The 24,457-nt window shown below is 37.3% G+C and overlaps 1 protein-coding gene across 3 annotated transcripts; it reads right to left on the reverse strand.

The window, feature by feature from the left end:
- Positions 1-1,375: 1,375 nt before the first annotated feature.
- Positions 1,376-22,758, reverse strand: LOC113032776 (doublecortin domain-containing protein 2-like). Of its 3 annotated transcripts, none has more exons than XM_026185873.1 (9): positions 21,867-22,758; positions 20,948-21,002; positions 17,111-17,187; positions 16,737-16,871; positions 15,957-16,106; positions 14,910-14,964; positions 14,310-14,487; positions 4,423-4,493; positions 1,376-3,068 (listed from the first exon to the last, which is right to left on the reverse strand). In XM_026185873.1, exons 1-9 carry the CDS (start codon positions 22,151-22,153, stop codon positions 2,364-2,366), a joined length of 1,713 nt encoding a protein of 570 aa, XP_026041658.1. In that variant the 5' UTR covers positions 22,154-22,758; the 3' UTR covers positions 1,376-2,363. The 3 variants fall into 3 exon arrangements, with proteins under 3 accessions (XP_026041658.1, XP_026041660.1, XP_026041659.1); XM_026185875.1 differs by having other exon boundaries at positions 22,208-22,755; XM_026185874.1 differs by lacking the exon at positions 16,737-16,871.
- Positions 22,759-24,457: the final 1,699 nt, after the last annotated feature.

The raw sequence follows: 24,457 nt of genomic DNA on the forward strand, positions 1-24,457 counted from the left end.
CTGAAGATCTAGATCTAATGCATCATGAGACATTAGTTATAGTAGGTCTCTAAGTCCATATTAGTCCATCTAAGTCTTCATAACAACAACATAATGACCTATGCCTAGAGTTTTAAGGGTTTTAAGAATGTTCTGTTTGGAAAATTCAACCAAGAGCGTCCCACAAAAAAGTTGGGACGCTGTAAATAAAAACAGAATCTGATGACTTGAAAATCTCATAAACCGATATTTTATTCACCAAAGAGAAAAGAAAACATAGTTGTTTTACTATTTCAGGAAAAATTGTATTTTGAGTTTGGCAGCAACACATCTCAAAAAGTTGTGATGGGGTTGGAAATATAAATGCTACTGAAAAAGAAACAGCAGGAGGAACATTTTGCAACTAAGTAGGTTAACTGGCAACAGGTCAGTAAAATGACTGAGCATTTTACAGAGGCAGTGACAAATTGTCCAATTTGTAAAAAAAAAAACATCTGAATAATGTCCCTGAATGTAAAATTGCAAAGACTTTAAATATCACATCTACTACACAGAGTCTGGTGAAATCTCTGTGCGGAAGGGACAGGAATGTGATATTTGAGACCTCAGGCAGCACTGCATTAAAAACAGGATGGATTCTGCATGGGCTCAGGAAAACTTCCAGAACGTGTTGGTGATCCACAGAAAAATCTACATCTGTGAACATGATCCAAATACACTGACTCAAAGTGGAAAGCTGTTCCACCATGAAAAGAATTGAAATTTGAGATTCTTTTTGAAAAGCATGGACATCACATCCTCCAGAGTATAGAGGAGAGGGACCATCCAGGTTGTTACTGATACTTAGTTACAAAGCCTGTATCACTGATGGTGTGGAGGTGCATTAGTGCCCATGCTTCTATGCAGATGGAATCTTTTTCAGATTGTATAAGACACTAAACTGCATAGTGCATCTACTACAACAAGGCCTTCTAATAGAAAAGTCCAGGTGCTAAACATTTGGCCCATCATGAAAAGAAAAGTGAGGAAAGTAGGACTGAAAACTATTGAGCAGTTAGAATCCTGACCTTTTTTTTTCTTCTTCTTTTGCAAAATAGTTTTCTCAGTTTAAATATTTGATATCATTCTATGTTCTAAAGTGAATGAAAAACGGGCTTATGGGACATTAAAACGTTTAATTCTCTTGTATTTACATTTTACACGTACATCTCAACTCTTGTGGAATGGAGAGTGTAGTTCCATCTCAGTGAACTTTTAAAAAAAGCTTTACGCCTGCTGTGAAATTAATTTCCAATATCATACATCATCATCACTTTTTTAAATGATTTTATTTTTACTATTCCATTGACTAATACGTTTCATCACTGAAGTATCAGTTACAGAAGACCAAAAAAACTGTCTTTTTTTCCTTCAGTTTAATTTTTCTGGAAGCAGATGGACATTGGCATAGCAGCAACATTACAAAATAATATGACATGAAACTGCCTTTAAAAATTAGACATTGAAAATATGGTTCAGTGACAGAAATCAACATTAGGCGTAACAGTAAGGTTCTGGGCCTCCACTTGCACTTGTAGACTGGGAATAATTCTGTAAGTCTCTGGAACTGCATTACAGGGATGAAACATCATTGTTATAAAAGATATTGACTATTGTGATGTGTTGATCCTGCCGTTAGAGGGGACTAAAAATATAATGGACAAAAATCTTGCACGAGTGTTCTGGGTATGTTAAATTTATATGATGCACATCACTTTGATGCTAACTGAATCATTCAGTGACAACTTTAGCCCTATAGATGGAAGCACTCATTTAGGAAGAAGATCTGAATTTTTTATAAATTAGCTTACCATTCAAAAACAAACAATAATATATGTCTCGTTAAATACATTTGTATGAGTTTCTATGAGAGGCATAACCATTCTTTCGAAAAATTTCAAAGGATATTATTATATTATCATTTCTCTGCATCACTCACAACAGTGCTCACAGACAGTGTGTAAAGAAACAATAAAGCAACCTATTAGTTAAGAACATTTTTAATGCAAAAATAAGAATATATATGGATTTTATATGTGTATTCTGTTTCAAACATGAAAGTTATAAAGTTTTGATCCATATGGTGTTTCTGTAGTTTAGCAGACAACCATTTAAAGATTTAGGTTACATGCTCAGCATTGCAAAACTGCTTTTATATTGCTTTGTTTTCTATAAATTTCTATAAATTTTCATCTGTCACTTTCATTATATAAATAGATTTTGTAATTTCATATTTTCAGTATAAAGAACTTGGTGTTTTTTCCTATCCTTTAAATTTTTCACTTTCGTCTTGCCTCTCTTGATCACCATCTTCCCCTGTGTGTGCACTCGGCATCTTTGCTGGTTCATTTTTTCTCATCTGTGTTGAGCTCTGCTTCACCTTCTACCTCATTATCTTCTCCACTGACCTCAGCATTCACCTTGCTCTCTTCTTCTTCACCTGACTCTTTGGTAGTGCCCTCTTTTGTTTCGTTTTCATCCTCTTCTTGATTACTGTTGCCTCTGCTACTTCTACTGCTATCGTTCTCTTTAGTCTCGTTATCTAACTGAGTCGTCTCTGGATCGTTGCCGTTTCCCGTCTTTTTCTGTTCCTCCACTGTGTCTACATCATTAGTGTGATCCGTAGTGCTTTTTTCCACCTCAGTGTGGTCTTTATCTTCCTTCTCATCTTCCACAATTTTCCTCCTTTCACCTTGAAAAGACATATTGTTTCCATCCTCAGTCTCCTTACTGTCTAGAGCCTTATCACTGCTAGATCCATACTCTTCACCATTAAACACCTTCTTATTCTTTTCTGGATCCTCCTTCTTTTCCTCCACTTTCTTCTCATTTTCTGCTATGTCTTCTCCTTTTCCATCTTTTTGTCCATCGATTTCTGTTTTTCCTCCACCTCCCCCCTCTTTTTCACCGTTTGTCTCCTGGTTATTCATCTTGTTTTCACTGCTAGGTAAATCACCTTCTTCTCTGCCATTTTCAGTGGCAACCTCCTCTTTTTCTTCTGGCTTTTCAACATTCTCCTCTGTTTCATTTGTATCAGTAGCATCAAGTTTCTGTAATGCAGTATAACCACAGAAGCAATTAATATCTCTAAATATTTTAACAGATGCAGTATGTTGAATTCTTTCTGTGATTTACACTGTTCTGTTGATGCTATGGTTCGTTGGTGCTATCTGCCTCTGTACACCCGCACAGTAGATTTTAAATCAAACATCAAGAATCAAGAAACGATAAACAGCAATCAATTATTGCCATACTGTAACTGTTTAGGAATTACAGTCAATTTTATACATAGTTTTCAGACGCCTGAAGTAATTGAACAGTTAACTGACAAGCAGTTTCATGCCCAGGTGAAACCAGTCCGTCCCCTCATAATCTTATCAAAAATTAAGCAGAAAAAGATCTGGAGATGAATCCAAGTATTTGGTATCTTTTCCCCCGAATTCTCAATGTGATGTCCCAAAGACATGAAAAAAACAAAAACCTATGAGACCTATGCACTGGCCAGCTCAGCAAAACCAAAAGGGCTGGAACACCATCGTTTGTTGGTTACGAAAAAAGCCTTCACGACTTCTAGACCAGTCAAGAAAACTATCAAGGAGTTTAGTCTAAAATGAAGAGATGCTTTCATAAATGGAAAGAGAAGGTGCAAATCAGTGGTTCCACTGAAGAATGGGAAGAACATAGCAAATATCTAAAAGAGCCTACACAGTTCTGGAACAACGTTTTCATCTGTTCTTTGGTCAGATGAAATCAAGAATCATGGAAAGGAGCATGGAGAAGAAAAGGAATAGCCCATGTTCCGAAGCATACCACATCATCTGTCAAACATGATGGACATATGGGAATGTATGGCTACTGAAACCAGGTCACTAGTGTTTATTTATGATGTGAATGACAAAGTAGCAGGATAAACTGTGAAGTGTACAGGGTTGTACTCTCTGCTCCGATTCAGCCAAATGCTGCAAAACTGATCAGACAGTGCTTCACAGTGCAAACTGCAAAAGCAACCCAAGAATATGTCAAGACAAAAAAAAATCTGATATTTTTCAATGGCCAAGTGAGTCACCTGACCCCAATCAAATAAAGCATGTTTTTCAGTTAACTGAAGAAAAAGCAGAGAGACCCACAAACAAGCAACTACTGAATGTGGCTGGAGTAAAAACCTGCCACCTCAAGAAGGAGGAAGAACAGCATTTGGTGATGTCCATGGGTTCTAGACTTCAGGCTGTCAGTCAGGTAGACTAGACTACCACCACTGACTTTCATTATTAGTATTAAGAACAATCCTATTTAAAAATGCTTTGTTTAATAACTTGTGAGTCTGAAAATGAGGGATTATGTATAAAAATGACTGTAAATATATATGTAAAATAAAAAGAGCGAGTGAGTAGTGTATGTTTATACCGCTTCAGGTCCATTGTCTTCTAGTTTTTGGCAATCAGCATTTCCTTCATCAAACTTCTGTTCCAGTTCATCTAGAAAAACAGACAATATTAGCTCTGCATGCAAAATCAGAAGCTCATTTTACAGAGAGGTATTTGATTCCTTAAAGTACCGAAAAAAAACAAGTTAAAGCATGTTTTCCAGTTGTGTTCCATCCTAATGTGCAATATTGAATACTGAAAAGGCTTGTTGTGGCCAGTACAACATAAAGGAAAGGTAAATAAAGAGTGTCCTACTATCCTGGTATAGATGCAGTAGACTTAACTGGACTCATTCAGAAAAAAACATGTAAAATACAGTAAAATAATAATAATTGACAATGTTAATGAATACATGTAAAAAAAAAAAAAAAAAAAGCAGATGAATATAGTGTCACACCTGTAAAAACTTGCCCTCAAATCTTGTCATTCTTTGGGCATAAAAGAGCCAAAGTGTTCCTTTATGTGCCCACTGCTCATCTTTTCAAGACCCTGAAACCAAAATTTTCGCACTCACTGCAAATTAATTCATTTTACAAACCCAAAAAATCTGTCCCATAAATATGGGTGCTTTTATTCGTCCTTCAGTCGAAGTCTTGTTGAAATTATTCAGCTTTTATTCAGCAGATGTTGCCAAATTTGAATACATGCAGCACAAGAGTGACACCTGCTGGTCTAAAGGAAAAGCACCCAAGATAATTTGTTGCAAGTAAACAACTTTCCCTAGACAATGGAAGTGTGCAGGAGAGAGCCAGTAAACATTTTATAAGCTCATTTAGTGATCTAAATTTTACACTGAATGTTTAACATTGTCTTCATCTTTATTATCACCACTGCAGTAATCATCCTAATCATCACCACAGGCATGCAAAGTAGATGGTTTTCTCCTTTAACCATTGCTTTTGTATGATATCACAAAACAAATATGATGACCCATGATAATCATCCAACAGACTAGAGGCCTGTAGAAGAAATCCTCCAGTTCCCCCCGAGGAAACACAAACAACTGTAAAGTGAGACTGGGAGTCCAGGAATTTAAATGAAGGCATCGTACTACAACTCCAAACAAGCTCAGCTCAGCAAGGCAGTTCTGTTGGAGTGAGAAAATGGATACGGGGCTTTTCTATTTTCATGTGAGCATGTGCATCAAAGACCTTGGAGTAATTAACCCTAAACATAAGAGGAAGACAAGTATACGCTCTGATAAACAACATAATTACACACTTGTTTTGAAACATTGGATGAGACTGAAATTTCTAATCAGGAATGAAAAAAAGAACAGTGCAATTAATATCTTTAATATTAGTTTTCCTTTCTACACATACCGGTTAAGGAAGAAAAATGACTCCGGTAGAGATTAGAAGAGTTTATGGAGACATTTAATGCATTTCAAATGCAAAACTGATTGAAGTTTAGCCATGGTGGGAGATGAAACGTTATGGTAATAATAACAGACCTCTTTAAGAATATTTTATGGAAATCACCCCGCATTCATTAGGAGTGAGGGCCAAGCGATTCAGTGTAAGCAGTAAGCAGAGGAGGAGCTGCTATGACTCTAAACATCTTAACATGATTTAAGGATGAGGAACAGGCTCATGAAAATGCTAAATCAAATTAAATATGATATTTAGAATCTCCCCCTTCTTTCTCATTCCAGTATATCCGGAGAGTCTGGCTTTGCAAATGGTTGGACTGCTTTATGTATGTGTGTGCAACTGAGTGTAAAATGTGTCTGACTTTTCCTTTCATAATCAGGCAAACACACACACACACACACACACACACTCCCTCCTCCACAAGGCATAAGCAGACAGAGCACACCCACATTTCAGATGATGTGCTGCATCCATTAGTAAGAAGTAAAATTGTATGCAACTGCAAGCAGATATAATTACTCATATAAACGACTCTTGCTGGCATTATCTTGGAAGGTAAAGTTACAGATGATTGTCGCTCCAGAGAAATGCAATAAAACACAACTCAAGATGAAGTGATAGGCTGGATAGATTGCACACGTGCACACACAAATACAGTCTGCTTTTAGCGATGCAGGGTTTTTTTGCTGATCTAAATCCTGAAATGCATTGTTAAAAAGTTGCCAAAGGACATTTCACCAAATTCAAGTCTTAGCACAGTAGCAAAGCAGGTATTTTATCATTTTGCCTACCAGATGTAAAGGATTGCTGAAATCATGTGATGTTCTTAGAAGGTGTAGTGAAGAGGTTAATACAGAACTTAATAATCAAACATGAGCAAAGAGATGCATTCTACAAGAATGTTTCAAAGATTTTCCACTCCTTCAGGAAGCACTTTAAAGTCCAATAAACTTCTCCACAGGACATTTTTAACCACTATTGCAAAGGAATCTGTGAGTGAGTGGTATAATCTACACTGTTCTTTTTGTTGTTCTGCAAATTTGCAAATTATTCTCTAATTTGTGTTGGGACTTTTTAGAAAACCATTAACCCAGGTAAAACTCTTCTTTACCTTGTTTTTTTTAACCAAATCTTCCTTACAGAAAAAATAACTACTGTGCTCTGTCTAGTATCTGTGGATACTAGGTAGGATAGACATCTGTTATTGCAACATTTTCAGTGCTGATGATCACCAGGCATAATAACCTCTGACAGGGTGACACTTGCAGTAGGTTGTAACTCAGAGCAAAACAAATCACTGCTTTACACAGTAAAGCCAGTTTCTGCTGATCCCTTATTCACAAGGGGGTCACTCTGCATGTTTGATTTAGCAAGATGCCCTTCCTGACACAACCCTCGAGGGACTCGTGTCTCCTCTCAGGATCAAGCTGGAGCGCTTTTGTTAAGCGAGTGTGTAAACTACTACACTGTGGATGCACCACACTACATCACACACATGTGTACTTTTATTTATTTATTTGCTTGGCCTCCACAAGCCTGGTCTACTTTAGCATTAACTGTACTGCAGCTAATAAATTCTCAAGTCTTGAAATACTACTTAATGGACCTGAATCACTTCACACATCACTCCTTGTATTTCACTGGACAGTATAGTAAATTGCATATTTACACCCAGATGATTTAATCCACTCAGCCTGTACCTGAGTTATAGTTGGGTGTAAAACAACATGCACAGTGATTTGGAATGCTGCCACTCTGCATGTGCGCTCCGGTCACTGACCAGGGTCCTGTTAAAACATGCAATGACTGTATGGCTACATGGGAGACCCAGCTGCTGCTGGCTTTACATAAATCTGAAACACAGAAAAGCTGAACAGCTGAGAATAAAAATGGTTGACTGGTCTAACTCTTTCATTCTGTGATACCACAATAACATGACTTGATACTTATAATGCTAATGATTTGTAAATGAAGATTTGGTGACTCATATGTCACTTACTCCAAATCAACCCTAAGGACTTTACTCATAAAGACAGCTGGAATCTCCCTTTGTTGGTATTATTAGAATGGTAAGATCCACCAGTTTCGGAGCTTAACTCAGTACAATGGATCACTATCTTGGCATTTGTTGCCATCGCTAAATATTATTGTTATATAATGGAAGTGCAAAACCTTGCCATGTCCTTTTAAAAGATATGGTATATTGAAATGTCTAGCATTAAGAATAGACACAAGCTGTCTACACTGTGGCATTAAGTATTTCTTATGTATAGCCTTTATCTTTGAGATTTGTTTCCAAGATACATCTGGAAAAAAAAATGCCATGCACTTTTGTGTAGAAAATTCCTCATATGCTCTGTGCTTAGATAGCTTTGACATTAAATCAAAGAAAACCTTTGCTTAACAATGTTGCAACCAGACAGCCAAAGTAATATTTATAAAGGTCACAGCTTCTGTTAAATGTTTAAATAATTCATGGAGCTTTTTCCCCTGCACTGTTCTCAAAGTTGCCTGAAATCTTGCCATTGACCGTTTTCATTAAACAAAGGTTTTAATCTGAATGAATGTCTAAGTGCAATATAAACACATATTAAAATCTGATTTCTTTTCCTTTCTACATAACTGAAAAAAACATGAGAGCATGACCATTTTATTCCAAGTTCAAGTACTTATGCTGTTGAGTTGTAATCATCAAATCTAAGAAAACACTGAACGCAATTCCTTTCTCTAATAATTCAAGCACTGATAGTCTTCTGTATATTTATTTAATTACTAATTGATTTATATCTTTTCTGATAGTTGTTCATGTTCTCTTTATCCTCTAAACTACATTATATGGACTAAAACTAGAAGAAAAGAAAGAAAAACACATTTTAAAATGCATCGTTGATGCCATTTGCTTGCATTCCTAAACCTCTCTTTAACAAATAATATAAACTTTAGATGGCCAAATGAAGAGAAATGCTAAAAAAAAGACAAGCCTGAAAAGTAGAGATTGAACCTGATAGACATGAGGAATATTTGTGTCAATAAGAGTGTCACACATCACCTTAACACATCACCATCACAGCCGGTGCTGTTGTATGTCACAGCCAAAACACTTGTTAACAGATGAATGTGGCAGATTAGTACAGCTTCCCTGCTCTTTAATCCAGTAATCCTGCATCAATGGGTCATGAAGAACCCTTTTCTGCTGTAGTGAAAAGGAAGGAGATGAAAGGAATAGAAGAATCCACGAAGAACAGACAAGCATGGCGGTGATGTCGGAAATTTGACATATGAGCGTGTGCACAAATGCACATAAAAACAGACATGTGTGCGCACACACACACAGCACACGTTGTCAGAACTTAGCAAATGAAAAAAAAAAAAAGTGGTGCCATCATTCATCCCTCACTGCTTAGCCTCTTTTTTGACACAGGCACACGATTTGAGATGCACACTCTCTTTGTGTACATGTCTCCTGCCTCCTAACACTGGGTTGAACCCTATTTCACTCTGACAAGCATTATAGATACATATGCTAACAGGGCTAATTCCCCCCAGCAGAATCACATTTTATGACACCAGAGGCTGAGGTTTGATCTGGTTGGTTGGCTTGTGCATACGCAAAGGCATGCAGAGACAAGCATAATCACACAAACACACATGCACACAAGCTCACTCACTCATGTCCAGCAATTTTTATTTCTCTCACATTCAACTTTCAAATAATACAAAGAATGGTTTTTGTTCCCTTTCTTATTTAAAACTGACTTCAAATCAAAGCCCTTTTGAGAAAATGTATGCTGTACATCCTTCATAAAACATACTTAAATACAACAGAAATTCAACTGGCTTCTGCTACCTTCAAAAAGATAAAGTACAAGAAAAGAAGGGAGCCATGCTATTCAGACATGAAGGTTCTGTGTAAAGTGAATGCCCTTGAAGTATTAATGCAAGTGCAGAAATCATGTGTGTGAAATTCAACATCTCTAGATTTATATTTTTAAATAAAAGGCATGATGAACCATGTTGGAATATTGGCTGCTCTGTAAGTAAATAGAAGTAGAAATAGAAAGCCCATTTTTAGCTAAGCTGATGCATTTTTTTTTTTTACCCTATTTCTGAGGGTTTCAAGCTGCAAAGAATCCAGATTTTCCACAAATTTTCCTGTAGTAACTTCCTATAGTAACTAACTACAAAGTGGAAAACAATGTTTGGCTTCCACTTCTAATCATTATTTGTACTGTAGCTTGCATTACATCCACTATTTATTGCATTGTGTGCTATTATTTCTTCCTACAAGAAAAAGCATCCTGGATTAAAAGTATTCCACAAATTTAATCACACAAAAAGTTCTTTAGGGAACAAAATAAACCTGACCCTTTAATTAGTGTCTCATCCACCCCCCACCAACAGTGTTAATGTAATAAGTAGGCATGTACACAGCCTGTAAAAGTTCAGATAATCAGTAGAACCCTGCTCTGCCTTTACCTTTCCTCTCTCTCCTCTTGTGCATACCTTTTTATCAGTAATTTCTTCTTGAAGTACAAGGCTCTTTTGTTGATTTTCAGAGCAGCAATTTGGCGCCAGCGAGGGGCCCAGGCAACTAAAAATCTGCTTTGATGACTCTAAATGGAGAGATTATCCAAATGAAAGGCAATTATCCAAACCCCACCCATCCCTCTACCCGTTAATATCTCTCTGAGCGTTTTTTTTTTATTCCATCCAGTACTCATGCTTCATCATCCCTTGGTTATTCATCAAATTCACTGTTTGATTCCACCTGTTTTCCCTTTTCCTCCCTTCTCCACCTCCATAATGTTCTACTCACTTCATCATCTCAGCTTTTTATTCCCTCTTCTCTCCTTCTTTATCCCCAATCACCTGTCTAAACACATCCTTTTCTCCTTTTTCGGTTACGCTTTTCTTTGTCTCCCCTTTTGGTTCTGCTGCATTCCCCTTCTTTTCCCAGGAGAGCCATTAACTGAATTGGCCACAGAGGCCATTTAAGAAAGAGAACACTGATAAACATCCCATTTCTATTTTGAGGCTAGCAACAACTGCTAATTGCTTCCATTCAAGCTGTTTTTGAAAGAAAAGGCTAACACTGACTAAATTGGACCAATAAGTTTAAAAGAATAATAAAGACCAAACCAACAAGCCATGTGTCTTTCTGGTTAAGTCTTTTAACCCACAGATACTGGTTATGTTTCATGCCTTCACAGTATAGTCTGGGTTAATTCCCCTCATATTAAGTGTGTTTTGAACTACAGGTCAATTTAGAATGTCTAAATAGCATCTCTGAAATTAACAATAATGCTAATAATCCTTAATTAATGTTTCAGAGAGCAGGAAGAATGTATCGTTTAGGCTACTGGATGGTATCTACCATCACACAGTAGCATGCCCTGTTTTACTCAACACATGAAAACATAACAAATATAATGAATTTAAACATATTTTATCAAAAGCGGAAATCACGAGAACATTCTGGAACTGTTGGGAGTTGTTATGCCTAACCACTAAAACCTTACGTATGTGGCATTTTCACATATGCTTCCCACATACTACATAACTGCATGATGCTTGATTTAAATATCCTCCTCTTTATATTTTATGACTTGAGAAAGGAAATCCCAGAAATACGACACAACAGGTTCTGGTGCAAAAATCTTTGAGCTCCCACCTCTTCCAAACAATCTTATCACTGCACTCTCAATGCCAAGAGTACTTTTTTAATGCCAAAACCTAGATGGCACTGGCATAAGACATTAGCAAATTTGACCTTAAGTCTCTTGGCTGGCTGGGAATACTTTGGTGAATATTGATATATATCCAAAATCAATTGCAATTGTATGGGTCAAATTTGACCCTGAACAGCCTCAGGGTACAACAATTTATATTATACAATACAATTTTTAAATACATCTTGTGTATTTTTGGGTCACTTTATAAAAAGTCTTAAAATCCAGGTCAAAAGCATGACATTTAGGGTACGTTTTCTGCTGTCAAATGTCAAAAAAGGCTACATTTGACCTGAACAGGATGCAAGGGTTAAGCTGGGTCTCTTTGTTATATTAAGGTCAAATTCATGTCATTCATTCCAAGTTTGCTGCATGAGATGTCACACCTCCTCTCCCTTCTCTCTGCTCTCACTCAGCATTGTGTTCCCTAATGAAACAGCAAAGGTAAAGGCTTTACAATAGACGGTGAGTAACGGGGACTGGTGAACACACACACATAGACACACGCACTCAAAAACTAAACTCCATGTTGTAAACACAGTGAGTGCACTGCAGAGGGAGAATCTCCGGTTACAGGGTCACTCGGTCTCGTTTGTCTTTTTTTCCCGCTGTCATCGGCTTGCTTGTCCTTACAGTCTCATCCCTCATTCCAAAGCCATCTTTGACAAATACATTTATAATGAATTGATGCTTTTATAATCATATAATATCTTTTGTCTTGGTTCCAATGTTCCAACACATCAGAGATCTGAAGTGTGGGTTTCATGCTTTGTACTTTCCACAGCCTCTGCCAGTCTGGCAACCTTTTGGCTGTGTTCCTTTTGGCACCAGAGCGGGGTGTATTTACCTCATGCCCGGCCAGGGCAGGATTTCCCAAAGGGAAAATAACACCAAACACCTCTGTGCTGCTTACAATCACCATAAAAGGTGATATGAACACTGTGTTCCTGTTGCAAAGCCAAATACTAACACAACACTGAATTTAACCTACCTAAGATGGTAGGCTAAAGGGACATTTTTATTGTTGTTGTCGTTGTTGTGTAAGCCAGTATTTGTTCATGTTTCATTTGAGAACCAAAAAAACAAAACAAAACAAACAAAAAAAAAGCAATAAATAAAAAGAATAAAGATGTCTTTGGGAATTAAATATACTGCTTAGAGTGAAATCAGGACCATGGACAGAGACAAACACTCCGTCTTTCTATGAAACCAAACAAATAAGGAAAATATTGTGTCTCACTAACATGAAAGGACTAAGAAAGCATTGTACAGGTCAAACGGTGAGGACTGCATGAGAAAGTGAAATGTCCTCAAAGCCATTTAAAGATGTCTTATGTCAGATTTTGTTTTCTGAGATGTCTGTCTGTTAATGTAATTTTTGCTCAATGTCATCCAAGGGGACCAACAATGCAGTATGCTTTTCTGTGCCTGTAATATGACGTGCCACACAATCTGATACAGGCAATTTTGAGGGTGACATTACAGGCTGCAAATGCAGACATGAACATACCAACACACACACACACACACACACACACACACACACACACACACACACATTCCTCAGTTCTCTCGTTTGATGCAAAAAGCCACCTCCTCTGAACCACAGTCACAAATTCTCCATGCTCTTTTGGGGGTTCTGCTGTCAAATCCCCTGCCAGAGAGCCAACAGGCAAAATCTATTAAGAGCCACAACATGACGTAATGTGGTTCATAACACAGAATCAGTTATAACAAGGTCAGCAGCAGTCTGCAGAAGATTTGCTTCCCTTTGACTTTAAAACTGATAATCATAAAGACAATGGATGAATGGATAGATGGATGAATAATAATAATAATGAGATTAAGAGTCCCAGAGCAGCAAAACCTCCTAATTTCCAAAAAAAAAAAAAAAAGGATGGCAGGTGCCAAACTTTCTGTAGGACATTATTATATACGTATCACAAGAAGATGACGTAATGTGTTTGTTGTAATAAAGGTTAATGTCATCATGTTAGACCTACTTTTAATATTTCATGGCAAATATTTTGCAGAGCAACAGTGCCACTGTGTGGACATTTATGAATGCAGCAGGTTACATAAGATTCCAGTGACAAAGCATTACATCATATTTTTGTGTATGTTAAACTCTCAGCAGCACATAAACACCACTTGTGAAACATGGGATGGCAAATTCTTAAAGAAGTAGATTATTCTGATACCTTCCACTTGCACACATCTACCATACTCTATAGATGAAAAATGAATACAGAAAGTGGTGATGATGATGACAGAATCACAGGAGCATGAGTGTTGCTAACTATTGGTTATTGGGTATATTATTATCCATGAACTAAACTATTTTAGTTCTTGGGTAATAATATGTCAAACAAACTTTGATTAGATTCCTTTTGTATGATTTTCCTTCACTAGCTCATTTTTATTAAAACGTGACTTTTTTGACGGTGTTGAAACAAGTAAATACTACTGATTATAACTCTATGTTTAAATATATATTACACACAAACTACTTAAGGATATAATTACAAATGCAAGCCCCAGAATAATATGAGCAAGAGCATGTCACTGCTATATTGTTTATCCAGTGTAGTCAAAGTAACCCTTAAATATAAACCTATACTATATACAGTAGCAATGCTTTCCTTTCTTTGACTTCGGGATGAATACAGCCCCGCTGAGCTTAATAGCCACCATGAAAACAAACAGGTGTAGATATTAAAATTTCACTTCTATTCACGGTGATCTTTTTTGTGTTTTTGCATTACCATTGTCAGATGCACCAGGAGTCAAGCTCTGTCTGCTCTTAATTTTCTTTAAGGAGAGCAGCCTGGCCTGAGAAATCTCTCTTACAATGGAGGACAGGTGTTCCTTGTTGTGGCTTGGAGGCGAGGCCTTAGGAGACTCTCCATCTCCACTGTCACTGCTCTGGACCATCGACTTACCCTGCAGAAAGTAGCAGTCAGATTTAGTTAGTAAGAAACTTCTCATAATCATGATGATGGAGAGTAAAAAAAGACTTACATCTTGGGTTTGCTGCATCAGTTTATCCAAAGGTGGGATTTTGAAATGAACCATAACGTTTTGTTTTTTTTAGAAACATGACTAAATATTTTATATTCACAATGAAATACAATTCTGCAAGTCCACTTGATCCTAAATTTAATTCAGGCTTAAAATTTAGGACTGGGGAGTCTAGACCACCATGTTTTTACATCATTATTTGCTAGCCATCCCTAAATAATTAAACCAGCAGAATTTTTCAGAGAAAATCTTTTCTCTGTGCTTTGCATGTTAAAGAATCCTGGAAAAGTTTTGGATTATAAAATATAAATAAATAACAGCTCACAAAATATTGGACTACTGACATTTTCACTCTGTTTTGAGAACCTGTAGATGGGCGGCAAAGAATAAGATTTCATTCTGTGAAAAAAAGAAAACAGACAAAAAGTGTTGACATATATATTTGATACTGCAAAAATGATTAACGAATATTGACTTACATACATGAAACCCATACATAAAGGATTGAAGTGTAATACATTTGAACATGACATGTGCAGGTATATTTAGTGTGTACGTGTGTGTGCATGTACATGTCTATGCATAGGAATAGTAGTGGTAGAAAAGTTATTTTAAGCTATATAGTTTATGTCTTGCATATTTCCACAACCATATCCATAATCACATACTGTGTATGCTACCATTGTATATAGTGCATTATCTTACTTCTTTTTTATTTGTTTGTATTTTATTTGTATTTTTTGTATTTTCCTTCTGATATCTGTACTTGAGCTGAGGTAACGCAAAAATCTCCCCATCGTGGAATCAATAAAGTCTTGTCTTATCTTATCTTAAATAACATCTGTTCACAAACTTCCTAATATCTATGTTTGTTTTTTAGTCTGTCTATAATTAAGCTCTTCATAGTTGTGTGTACGTGCCTATAATATCTATCTGTAATCATAATCATTTCAAACAGAACACCTTCATACAGATGGAACATGCGTGAGGATTGTAGTTTTCAAGGGAATTAAAAGCAGCTTTGTAGCCCTAAAGGAGTAATTAGTTGCCCCAGTGGAAAAGATCTAAACACAAACTGTACGGTTTCCAAGAAGCATCCCTGGTCACCATAGTATTCTATTTTTAAAGTTCCACAGCTCTTCATGAATGACTCAAGACTACACATAGTGATGGATATTAACGGTGTTCATGACTCACTGCTATTCGTGTGCAATTCTATTGTAGAAATGCTTGTGTTTATTTTTAATGCAGGCTAAATCAAATGGAAAATTTCAAACCTAATGACATCATTTTGCAGATCTTAGATGTGTGACAGTTTGGTAAATGTCAAGTCTTCATTTTTGTTTTTAAATCAAGCACTCAGTGTTAAGATAAAGTGTTACTTTCTTTACCCTCTGACTCGCCTCGTCCCTCTGGGTTTGGTGAAGAGCAGATCACTGTAAGGAAGCTTCTTAAACTTTTCTCTTCCCACAGCCACATAAAGCTGACCACTCTCTAGCTGATTCCCCTCAGTCACCTGTTGGCCTTCATAGGTAAAGAGACTAGAACACACAAAGAGAATCAAAAGCCTTATTGTTTACATCATGTGCTGGCTCCATGTGATCGTTTATTGAGCTGGTTGAAAAATGAAGCATACCGACTTTTGTTGTGCCAGTAGAATGTATGTTTCATATAGTGTCAGAGCAGATAGACTACCAGTTAAAAGTTTAGACACAGCTTCACATTTAATGGTTTTTCTTTATTTTTCTGACTATTTACATTATAGATTCACACTGAAGGCATCAACACTATGAATGAACACATATGGAATTGTATAGTAAACAAAAAAGTTAAATAACTCAAAACATGTTTTATATTTTAAATTCTTATATTTGGTGTCTTTAGCATATGCCTACAATATAACTGAATGAGAAGGTGTGTCCAAATTTTTGACTGGTAGTGTATATTTTTACTTAACAAAAGAAAATCCGTTTTAGCATCGGTAGTAAATACATTTTGAGATCAAAAATCAAATCAAAATTCAATAATGCAAATATATGAAATTGGGAATAATGTGCTGTAACGGAAGTGCATGTGTTGAAAGTCTGATGAAAATTAGTTTATATAATAAAGTTTGCAAAGAAATGCAGTACATTTATGCAGTTTTTTGTTTTTTGAAATTGTCCACCTACCTTCTAACTCCCCCGAGGACTCTTAAACCCATCTTCTCTGTAATCATTTCTAGTATCTTGTCAAACTGGCCCAGTATCCTCTGGTGGACCAACAGCCTCACTGCGGAGTTCAATATATCACCATTTGCCACCACACTATGGAAGGGAAATGCACAGTTAAAAAAATAAAAGGCAGAACTTTGGTGCAAACTGCTTCAGTTTCCATTGTCAAGTCCAGTTTTTCTTACACTACCTATCTACTACATCTACTTCTTTTCTATGTCCAAATTGGTCATATATTTATATTGTGTATTTAATCCAAAATAATGGGACAATTTAAGAAGATTTTTTCCCAAAGTGAAGTTAAAAACTTGAAAAATGAAAATTCAGCTTACAATATGGTGCATGGCTCCTTGATGGGTTTCAGGAATCGAGCTGACACAATGAATCTATTTGGTGGAAATGGTTTAATCTAAAAAAAAGAGAAAAAAAGAAACAGTCAAAAAGTGTCAATAAGTCTATATCAAACATACAGCTGTTAATTAAATTTATCTGGAAGAAAAAACCTATTAGTGCAGTTTTTAATAATGCATTAAGCTGAATGAGTAATGTTGATGTTTTGTGATAACAGGACTAAGTTAAAAGCTTATTGGTGAATCACCTTGTCCACATGGGATCTGGAGGCTCAAAACAACAGACCTGTATAAACTTTAGGGACTTTGCAGACCAATGCTCATACTGTAGTCCAAACAGAATGGGCACTTTACTAACCCTTCATCCTAAATACTGGATACAAAAGACTCATCAGGGTTAATAATAGCATGCAAGCTCTAGAGTCAAAACTAGCAACAACAGTTTGACAGTAATTAAATGGCTTTGTAAAATCATTTTAACCATACAGGGAGTGCAGAATTATTAGGCAAATGAGTATTTTGTCCACATCATCCTCTTCATGCATGTTGTCTTACTCCAAGCTGTATAGGCTCGAAAGCCTACTACCAATTAAGCATATTAGGTGATGTGCATCTCTGTAATGAGAAGGGGTGTGGTCTAATGACATCAACACCCTATATCAGGTGTTCATAATTATTAGGCAACGTCCTTTCCTTTGGCAAAATGGGTCAAAAGAAGGACTTGACAGGCTCAGAAAAGTCAAAAATAGTGAGATATCTTGCAGAGGGATGCAACAGTCTCAAAATTGCAAAGCTTCTGAAGCGTGATCATCGAACAATCGAGCGTTTCATTCAAAATAGTCAACAGGGTCGCAAGAAACGTGTGGAAAAACCAAGGCGCAAAATAACTGCCCATGAACTGAGAAAAGTCAAGCGTGCAGCTGCCAAGATGCCACTTGCCACCAGTTTGGCCATATTTCAGAGCTGCAACATCACTGGAGTGCCCAAAAGCACAAGGTGTGCAATACTCAGAGACATGGCCAAGGTAAGAAAGGCTGAAAGACGACCACCACTGAACAAGACACACAAGCTGAAACGTCAAGACTGGGCCAAGAAATATCTCAAGACTGATTTTTCTAAGGTTTTATGGACTGATGAAATGAGAGTGAGTCTTGATGGGCCAGATGGATGGGCCCGTGGCTGGATTGGTAAAGGGCAGAGAGCTCCAGTCCGACTCAGAGGCCAGCAAGGTGGAGGTGGAGTACTGGTTTGGGCTGGTATCATCAAAGATGAGCTTGTGGGGCCTTTTCGGGTTGAGGATGGAGTCAAGCTCAACTCCCAGTCCTACTGCCAGTTTCTGGAAGACACCTTCTTCAAGCAGTGGTACAGGAAGAAGTCTGCATCCTTCAAGAAAAACATGATTTTCATGCAGGACAATGCTCCATCACACGCGTCCAAGTACTCCACAGCGTGGCTGGCAAGAAAGGGTATAAAAGAAGAAAAACTAATGACATGGCCACCTTGTTCACCTGATCTGAACCCCATTGAGAACCTGTGGTCCATCATCAAATGTGAGATTTACAAGGAGGGAAAACAGTACACCTCTCTGAACAGTGTCTGGGAGGCTGTGGTTGCTGCTGCACGCAATGTTGATGGTGAACAGATCAAAACACTGACAGAATCCATGGATGGCAGGCTTTTGAGTGTCCTTGCAAAGAAAGGCAGCTATATTGGTTGCTGATTTGTTTTTGTTTTGTTTTTGAATGTCAGAAATGTATATTTGTGAATGTGGAGATGTTATATTGGTTTCACTGGTAAAAATAAATAATTGAAATGGGTATATATTTGTTTTTTGTTAAGTTGCCTAATAATCATGCACAGTAATACTCACCTGCACACATAGATATCCCCCTAAAATAGCTAAAACTAAAAACAAACTAAAAACTACTTCCAAAAACATTCAGCTTTGATATTAATGAGTTTTTTGGGTTCATTGAGAACATGGTTGTTGTTCAATAATAAAATTATTCCTCAAAAATACAACTTGCCTAATAATTCTGCACTCCCTGTATTTTTAGTACACGAAAGTACAAAATAAAGAAAGAGCAACATCAAAGCTTTTACTTATAAAGAAAATCCGCTATTGTCCACACTAAAATCATCCGTGATGTCCATGACAGCAAAAGAATGAGCTCCCCTGTGATGTGAGGCTGCAGAGAGTAAGCTCTGCAGGTTTTGTCCCACAACACCTGTAACCTACTGTGAGACTTGCATCCTAGGGGAGAATGGGATGAGGGAGGAGTTATATTAAAAGTCTTCTGGTGTGTGTGAGTGCAACCTGGCAACTGAGGTGTGAAGGTCAGAAGTAAAATTAAAAAATCTTAGATAAATAAAGGGCGGTGCATGTTCAGTGGTACACCAGTTTTCAACAACAAGCCAACTGCACACTGCACACCGGGAGAAAATGCTACAACATACTACAGAGAGAGGCTTTGGAAACCACAGAAGATGATAAAACACCACAATCAAAAATCCTGAAATCTGCTGTTTGCTAGAGAATAGAATTATTTTTATTTATTTTATGTTTTTTGTTAGACCTAGCTAACCAATCCAAATCAGGAAGAAACCAAGCAAGGCAAGGCATGCATCAGTCTCTAGGGACATCGCACAAGTTTTTATTATCTATCGATTTGTTTATCAGTATCTGATCTTTCATTCTATAGTGGGCAAAAAGTCCCCACGGCTCGTTTTAGCGTCCTTGTACATAGTCCACTTGGCAGAAAAAAAAAACAAAACAAAGGAAACTCCTTGTTCTTTCAGTGCATCATTTAAATGGAACCTCTGCCACATCACACACCTACTCAGTTATATCTTGAGTGTGCACTCGCTAGATACCAGTGAAGTAAACAACAATTAACAAGGTCATCTATAATGAAAGTTCTTGCAGCGGGTGATGAGACATAATCAAGAGCACGTTCTCTTTGAACGATAAACACGTTACAGTCAAGAGGAGCAGATGATGACAGCTAGTGTCTTTAAAGTTGTGGTCATAAGTTAAAAAAAATAAATTACAATAATTTTAAAAATGGGCTGCACACTTTTTAGAATACCCTGACAAAATTTGGAGTGCCCCATTATTTGCTCTGACAGCAATTAGCATGTCAAATTCTGCACCTCTTTATTTTCTGACATCTTGTCCATAATGCAAATGAAGTCAGCAAAATTTGTTATTTTGGGTTCTACTAGACCATTCTGTGCTTTCGCCAGGATACATTTTATATTAGTTTAAAAAAAAATAAGGAGGTCATGAACCTGTGGGCTACCTGACTTTAAGCTCCTTTGGCTCTGACTTCATTGATGCATTAAAGATGTATTAAAAGGAGGGATGATTATGATCCATAAATCAATAATGCATGGAAACTGAGACGACAACACAGTGATTCCTCACAGAGAACAATTAGGGGGAATGCTAAACATAACACCTTTCTTCAAGGATCTTCATAAAATCTTTATGCTGTGAGTGTTCCCAAATATATTTTTCATTTTGAAGCAGTTTTGGATGTTAAAAACTGGACATAACAACTTTGTAGTTGAAATGTAGCCACTTCAACACACTAAAGTGTCTGAAACTAAATCTAATGCAACCTATGGACTTGATGTAGTAAGAGAGCATTTGAGGAGTCTAGCTGGATTATTGGAACTGTAAATTATATAAACCATCTCTTCTAATTGCTAGTTTAAAGCCAGCTATAAAAAAAAATCCTGGGAATTCCAGGCTGTTAACACTGTTACCCTATAACAGCGTGGATCTTACTGACTTTTGAAGCCGCTTTGCCATACCTGCACTGGAACGGTCTGCATCATTTTCTTCTTCCTGGAGCCAATCTGTAGATAACTAAAAACAAGAGATAACGTGACGTAAAGGTTAGGTTTCCTGTTCTGTAAGGTATTCTGCACCCCACACATGCAGAATAACGTTTTCAGCAGTTAGCAAATTCTCATCCCTAACTGCTGAAAGCTGTACCAAGAGTTAAACAACTAGAATTTAGCCACTTGTCGCATAAAGTCAATTACCAAATGTGCAGATTTTTACTGCACAAAATTTAATAAGTTGTTATACAGAGAGTGTTAATTTCAATTGTTCCTGCATCATCACAGCTGATATTCCAAACATTTTTATCTGAATATTTAAAGAAAATAAATCTGCATGCACTTTCTCTGGTTTTTACTGTAAAAATAAAGGAGGATGGAGACAGTATGCAATCTTTTTGCATCTGGGATACATTAACTTCCCCTCTGCTGCTTCTCCATTGCATTCTATGAATAAGTGGCTGCTCAAATCTCATTATCTGCTGCATGAGGCCACTTATTTTTAGGCTAGGACAGAGTACACTTCTCTACAGTGCTGATCTCATTTATCACTGCCGTGAGTCAGCACTGGTGCAAAACTTTAAAGCCACGACTCAGCTCCGTGTCTGACAATTGGCTCGATTTGCGTACATATATATTTGCTAATGTCAGCTACAATGATTATGAAACAGTAGGGATATTTCAAAAGAAATTTGCATGAGTCTCGATTAACAATGATTGCTAAGGGCCAGCTTTCCCTCTTGAATGCATCCGCAACTGGTAGATGGTTTATTCCTGGTCATCTACAGCTGTATGCATCTAATGCTTATTGACGTCTGTATAATGACACAGCGTGAAAGCCTTATAAAAGTAGGCTAGCTTATTTGCCTAAACCACAATTTATGCTTACTCTAGCTTTTTGAATTTTTCCCTCCCAGCAGCGACGTACTGCTCCCCGCTCCTCAGGCTCTCCAAGCAGTCAACTTTATGACCTCCTCTCGGTGTGTAAATGTTTCTCACGGCTCCAAACGGGGCTTGTATGCCGCCCGTCACCTCTCTTAGCAAGGTTTCAAAGTTGCACATCCTCTTTTGGTTTATCACTATCCGCCGAGCATCGTAGTATGGATCGCCGTTTCGAAACATGAAAACGTTCTTCACCACGGGTTGAGAGAGAAAGTTTGGCCTCTCCGAACTCATCTTTGTGCGTAAAAGCGGGCGGAGAGGGAAAAAAACACGTTACAACAAACTCACGGTTCAGAGGTACGGGCCATTATAACGTCATTAGAGCTGTTCCATTCTCGTCAAATGTTCTGGGTTGAGTAAAAATGGGTAATGGAGGCAAATCTTCAACCAGCAGACTGGACAGAGAAAAATCCAGAGGAGGAAAAAACTGCTTTCTGCACTTAAGAAAGTTGCTGATTAAAAGTATGATGGAGCGTATAAAAGTGCTGACGTTTCCCTGCGTTACAAATGTCAGCTGTCTGCAGAATTCCCGCTCCTCTGCACAGGAGTGTGTGGAGTAACCGCTACAGCGTGTGCACCGCTATAAACCGCAGGTGATGGTAAAAAGCCCAGCGAGTCTAAGTAGTTCCCTACTCTATGTAGACTGGGTATCATGGGAGCTCAACTGTTGGGATGTATCTATGGGAACAAGCCGTCGTCCCCTGGCCGATTAGAAGGGACCTTGCACAGCCATAATCACCAGGTAGTCAATCATTAGCTGATGAGATGGAGACCTAAGTGTTCAAATGCGCCCCGTCAGTGTGTGGGGTAAGATAACAGCATAGGCCCAAAGAAGTCCGTGATCAGAGAAAAATAATAATAATTAAAAAAAAAATTGTAACCAAATACTCCTGGTGGGCAGGTGAGAACGTTAATGAGGCACCATGAGACCAGGTCGAAGCCGGGTTGCTGGTGACATCCTGAAAGCGGGGCGAAAAACATGTTTGTCTTGTGAACTGTAATTATTCTGGAAACGCAGCTTCTAGATATGTGTACCTTATGTACTTTTGCTCAAAAGTGAAACGCCAAATGTATTCATACAAGTCAAAAGACCCTGATTCATTTTAATTAATGAATGCAATGTTTCCATTAGAACCAATACTGATACTACTAATAACAAGAAGAAGAAGACGACGACGAACAACAACTATTACTACTAATGCACTGTCTGTGGTTGATTTCTGTGAAGTTCTAAGCTTTCCACCTTATTTTTATAATTTTGCTGAGCAATCCGCTTGTTAGAGGTCCGTCAGATAATTCAGAGCAAAAGTTCTACACAAGTAATTATAATAAATATAACTAAATGTAATAAATATAGCCACTGTGGTGTACTTTTTTGGAGCCATTTCGGTGACATTATGAGCGTCTGTAAGTGCGTGAATTACCTAGAAGATGATGCATAAAGTGTAATTCATTTACAAAGAGAATTCACGCCTGGGCCAATAATAGCTTACACTAGTATGATTATTATCCGAATACTGAAATTTGAAGTGGAACAAAAAACCACCAAGTTTTGCATCATATTTTTAAACACACCATAGTAGACAGGATATGAGGTCAGTTATATTAAAATGGGTTAGGTTCTTTATTTGAACTCTTCATAATGAGTAAGCTCTGTGCTCTCTTTTTTTTTTTTTTTTTTTTTTTTGGCAACCGAACTGTATATACAAGTAACCTTGCATTGATGGGCTGCTTATAGTGGCATATAGTGCCCTTTTCCAACCAGTAGAGGGCAGTGGACACCAAATAACGGATCATAAACACACACCTGCAAGATAAGAAGCCAAAAGAAAGTATTTTTATGCAATAAAAAGTAATTTGTGTACTTATCCATTCACAGAGGGTTGCCTCTGTTGGTTCCGTGATGTCATAGTAGTACAATAGTATGGTGCATGAAAACGTGATGCATTTAGCAATACTCTCATGACATAAGAAGTTATAGAGTATTGTCTCAAATGTACAATTAACTACAGGCAGTGACCGCTTTGTTTATTTGTTTTCTGTATGCTATGAAATTAAATTGATTCGTTTATTCTTTGAACATAAAAGACCTCCAGTTTGAGACTGGGAGGAGATGCAAACCCAGCCTCAGGTGGTCACAAGCTAGTATACTCCTAATGCTGGTTCCAAATGAGAGGGCTGCATCAGGAAATGACAAACCTTTGGAAATAAGGGAGCAGCTAAAAGTACCTCTTTTTTAATTTGGAAAAATGATTATGTTCCTAGCATTTTTTTTTCAAAAGACATGTTTATTTAATACTTTCAGTGCACAAGGTTTACACAGTTTCAGTTAAAGTGACTGGAAAGTTGCAGAATGTGTATATCCCATTAGACACAATATCAAGAATAAGCCCAAATAATATAAGCACAGTGCACATCAAAACAACAAAATTCCATTTTCTTCCACCTTTCCTTGTGTATATGTATGTCTTTTTTCAATCTCAACATCAGTGGCAAGACATGAAATTATACATAATTGCTGTTGTTTATCGGATGTGA

The sequence above is a fragment of the Astatotilapia calliptera genome, chromosome 11, assembly GCF_900246225.1.
Source record: "Astatotilapia calliptera chromosome 11, fAstCal1.2, whole genome shotgun sequence".
Lineage (NCBI taxonomy): Eukaryota > Metazoa > Chordata > Actinopteri > Cichliformes > Cichlidae > Astatotilapia > Astatotilapia calliptera.